Source organism: Oncorhynchus keta, chromosome 37 (assembly GCF_023373465.1).
Source record: "Oncorhynchus keta strain PuntledgeMale-10-30-2019 chromosome 37, Oket_V2, whole genome shotgun sequence".
In the NCBI taxonomy this organism is placed as follows: Eukaryota; Metazoa; Chordata; class Actinopteri; order Salmoniformes; family Salmonidae; genus Oncorhynchus; species Oncorhynchus keta.
The window spans coordinates 16,923,160-16,928,159 of record NC_068457.1 but is presented as its reverse complement, the minus strand read 5'-3'; the positions used below and the strand labels follow the sequence as shown (position 1 = coordinate 16,928,159).

Below are 5,000 nucleotides of genomic sequence, written 5' to 3'. Positions count from 1 at the left end.
TACTAGCAAGGATGGCATCAGATGGCTGCAGATCTTTGTGATGAATGTGTGTGTGTGTTTGTCGTACCTCTCCATAATCGGTAGTGAGGACCAGGTTTCCGTCTCCACAGGAGCTAACAGTAGAGGGGACCAGCTGCTCCTTCTCCTTGACCCACACACGGGCCCCCTGCAACACACACACACACACACACACACACACACACACACACACACACACACACACACACACACACACACACACACACACACACACACACACACACACACACACACACACACACACACACACACACAGAGTATGTGGTTACTATAAGGTCACTACTAGGCTAAAGGAATTGTATACACAATGCCTTGTTACTTCTGCAACATCTATCAGAGGTCAGAATATAGAGATTGTAGAGTAATACAAATACCTGGGTGTCCTCTTGGACAATAAGCTTCAGTGGAGTAAATGTACAGATCTACAAAAAGAGCCAACAGAGACTGTACTTTCTCATAAAGCTGGGATCTTTTAATGTAGACTGTACTATATTGACTCTGTTTTTACAAATCTTTCACTGAAAGTGTTTCAACTTTTTGTATTGTTTGTTGGTTTGGCAATGCCACTGTCAGACAGAGAAACATGCTGAGATGGACGATCACCACAGCAAGCAAGGTACTTGGAGTCAAACAGACAGGCCTGGATGAGATCTTTAAGGTCAGGGCCCTCCCCAAGGTACTTGGAGTCAAACAGACAGGCCTGGATGAGATCTTTAAGGTCAGGGCCCTCCCCAAGGTACTTGGAGTCAAACAGACAGGCCAGGAGGAGATCTTTAAGGTCAGGGCCCTCCCCAAGGTACTTGGAGTCAAACAGACAGGCCTGGATGAGATCTTTAAGGTCAGGGCCCTCCCCAAGGTACTTGGAGTCAAACAGACAGGCCTGGAGGAGATCTTTAAGGTCAGGGCCCTCCCCAAGGTACTTGGATTCAAACAGACAGGCCTGGAGGAGATCTTTAAGGTCAGGGCCCTCCCCAAGGTACTTGGATTCAAACAGACAGGCCTGGATGAGATCTTTAAGGTCAGGGCCCTCCCCAAGGTACTTGGATTCAAACAGACAGGCCTGGCATCCCTCAGCAGGAAGAACACAACTAGACAATCATTTGTAAGGCCAGCAGGCTAGTCTTTTTATTGGTATGTAACTGTTATGAAAGTTGTATTGTCCATTAGTTTTGTATTTAAACGCCACTTTATACGTGTACATGATACTGCAACAACTTTTCCCCATGGTGACAATAAAGTCAGCAAGGAGTATTACACTGACAATACAATATCTACAAAGTATTGTGCATTTCAGCAGTCAGGCCTTCAAGAAAAAGCCCTTTCAGTAAACATGTACCTTGATGTTAACATACACTCAATTAGTATTTGGTAGCATTGCCTTTAAATTGTTCAACTTGGGTAAAATGTTTCGGGTAGCCTTCCACAAGCTTCCCACAATAAGTCGGGTGAAATTTGGCCCATTCCTCCTGACAGTGCTGGTGTAACTGAGTCAGGTTTGTAGACCTCCTTGCTCGCACACGCTCTTTCAGTTCTGCCCACAAATGTTATATAGGATTGAGGTCAGGGCTTTGTGATGGCCACCCCAATACCTTGACTTTGTTGTCCTTAAGCCATTTTGCCACAACTCTGGAAGTATGCTTGGGGTCATTCTCCATTTAGAAGACGCATTTGCGACCAAGCTTTAACTTCCTGACTGATGTCTTGAGAGGTTGCTTCAATATATCCATATAATTTTCCTTCCTCTTGATGCCATCTATTTTGTGACGTGCACCAGTCCCTCCTGCAACAAAGCACCCCCACAACATGATGTTGCCACCCCCGTGCTTCACGGTTGGGACAGTGTTCTTCGGCTTGCAAGCCACCCCCTTTTTCCTCCAAACATAACGATGGTCATTATGGCCAAACAGTTCTATTTTTGTTTCATCAAACCAGAGACATTTCTCCTTCCTGAGCAGTATGACGGCTGCGTGGTTCCATGGTGTTTATACTTGCGTACTATTGTTTGTACAGATGAACCTTCAGGCATTTGGAAATTGCTCCCAAGGACGAACCAGACTTGTGGAGGTCTACAATTTATTTTCTGAGGTCTTGGCTGATTTCTTTTGATTTTCCAATGATGTCAAGCAAAGAGGCACTGAGTTTGAAGGTAGGCCTTGAAATACATCCACAGGTACACCTCCAATTGACTAAAATTATGTCAATTAGTCTATCAGAAGCTTCTAAAGCCATCACATCATCATCCAAGCTGTTTAAAGGCACAGTCAACATAGTGTATGTAAACGTCTGACCCACTGGAATTGTGATACAGTGAATTATAAGTAAAATAATCTGTCTGTAAACAATTGTTGGAAAAATGACTTGTGTCATGCACAAAGTAGATGTCCTAACTGACTTGTCAAACCTATTGTTTGTTAACAAGAAATTTGTGAAGTGGTTGACAAGTGAGTTTTAATGACTCCAACCTAAGTGTATGTAAACGTCCGACTTCAACTGTAGCTACAGAGGGTTGTAGAGAACACAGCAAAGAGGGGTAAAGAGAGGAGGAGGAGAGACAAATTGTTTTAGCAACAGATGGCCCAGTCCCCTTGACAACCCCCTACTCCTGCATGACAACACACACGCCGTAAGCCCAACTTACACATACATAGGTAGAATTGTTGGTATAGTCTTATTGTATGCCATGGCTACAAGTTCTAATCAGTAAGAACCACTAGTTCTTCAAGCGAGTCCATATTCTCTAGTCTGTGTGTGTGTGTGTGTGTGTGTGTGTGTGTGTGTGTGTGTGTGTGTGTGTGTGTGTGTGTGTGTGTGTGTGTGTGTGTGTGTGTGTGTGTGTGTGTGTGTGTGTGTGTGTGTGTGTGTGTGTGTGTGTGTGTGTGTGTGTTCTGTTCTCAGATATGTGTCCTCTCTAGTAGAGAGGTAGGGAGAGAGAGAAGGAGAGAGATACGTGTCCTCTCTAGTAGAGAGGTAAGGAGAGAGAGAAGGAGAGAGATATGTGTCCTCTCTAGTAGAGAGGTAGGGAGAGAGAGAAGGAGAGAGACTGGGTGATAGAGGTGGAGACAGAGAGACAGGGTGATAGAGGTGGAGACAGAGAGACAGGGTGATAGAGGTAGAGATAGAGAGACAGGGTGATAGAGGTGGAGACAGAGAGACAGGGTGATAGAGGTGGAGACACTTACAGGGTGATAGAGGTGGAGAAAGAGAGACATGGTGATAGAGGTGGAGACAGAGAGACAGGGTGATAGAGGTGGAGAAAGAGAGACAGGGTGATAGAGGTAGAGATAGAGAGACAGGGTGATAGAGGTGGAGACAGAGAGACAGGGTGATAGAGGTGGAGACAGAGAGACAGGGTGATAGAGGTGGAGAAAGAGAGACAGGGTGATAGAGGTGGAGACAGAGAGACAGGGTGATAGAGGTGGAGAAAGAGAGACAGGGTGATAGAGGTGGAGACAGAGAGACAGGGTGATAGAGGTGGAGAAAGAAGAAGTGTCTTATATTTATGCTGTCCGTCCAACACAAAGCTCCATTTCAGCCAGTCAGTGACCTCTAACCCCTGACCCCTACACTACCCCAACACAGGGGGGGACTACTGTATTATAAAGGGGGTAAGTGGGTGAAGAGGGGAAGAGGAAAGGATTGAGGGAAGTTAAAGGGGGACTACTGTATTACATGTAAAGGAGGTGAGGGTGAGGGAGGGGTGAGGGAGGTATAGAAGGGGTGGGTGGGTAGGGGGTGAGAGAAGGAGGACCCTGAAAAAAATCAAGGATACCTGAGGTGCGTTCAGTTCTATTGGACATTTGCGGAACGGTTTTTACTGAATGTCAAGTTTCCCCAAAACGTTCTGTAGGTACTTGAACAGACGTTGAGGTACGTTTGCTCCCGTTTCACGGGTGTGGCGAGGTGTGGCTTGAAGAAATTTGTGAAGTATTTTGAGGGCAGTGGCCATGGTGACAGCGTTTCCCAAACCACAACCTCTCCCCGTTTTTCAACTCGTCGTTCAGTAAAGCAACGTTTCGGTTCAATTGAACGATCCAGAACGTAAGAACATACTGAACGCAGCCCAGATGTGCACATCTGAAAGAAGAGTGAGAGAAAGAGGAGGAGAAGAGAGGAGGAAGAGGAGAAGAGAGGAGGAGGATGAGGAGGAGAAGAGGCTCATTGTTTTAGCAACAGATGGCCCACACCCCCCGGCAACCCCCTACTCCCGCAACACACACGCCTACACACACTCCTGACAAAGGCTGTGGAGTTAACCAGGCAGAAAACACACACACACTCCAGCTGGGTAGCTCGGGGTAGAACCGCAGGGTGAAGAGTGTCGCTCCTGTACTGTGAGATGAACACCCGGGGCCAGTGACAAATCCACACATACTTTGTGAGGTCTCTATGTGATAGGTATATATTTTATCACTAGCTGCAGTTACTGTTGATTCCATGAACAGTGGGGGTCTGAAATGATTGACAGCCTGCATTCTAATTTCGACACCAAACCCACCACTGGTGGGCGTGGCCAAAGAGCTCTATTTCATATCATCTTACCAAAACACCGGTTCCAATCCAAGTGCCAATTTCACTGAGCAAACTCCAGGTGTTTACATATGACGACGTGAACATAGAGGTCTTTGGCCGTGCACACCGGCGGTAGGTTTGGCCTCTAAATGCACACCGGCGGTAGGTTTGGCCTCTAAATGCACACCGGCGGTAGGTTTGGCCTCTAAATGCACACCGGCGGTAGGTTTGTCCTCTAAATGCACACCGGCGGTAGGTTTGGCCTCTAAATGCACACCGGCAGTAGGTTTGGCCTCTAAATGCAAATGCACACCGCCGGTAGGTTTGGCCTCTAAATGCACACCGGCGGTAGGTTTGGCCTCTAAATGCACACCGGCGGTAGGTTTGGCCTCTAAATGCACACCGGCGGTAGGTTTGGCCTCTAAATGCACACCGCCGGTAGGTTTGGCCTC

The 5,000-nt window shown here is 47.0% G+C and overlaps 1 protein-coding gene across 1 annotated transcript in view; it reads right to left on the bottom strand.

The window, feature by feature from the left end:
• Positions 1-5,000, bottom strand: part of LOC118381929 (unconventional myosin-X-like) — an 82,806-nt gene that overhangs the window by 58,722 nt on the left and 19,084 nt on the right. Inside the window, 1 exon segment of the mRNA XM_052499327.1 lies at positions 68-166. Within this exon segment, the coding sequence (XP_052355287.1) occupies positions 68-166 (99 nt within the window).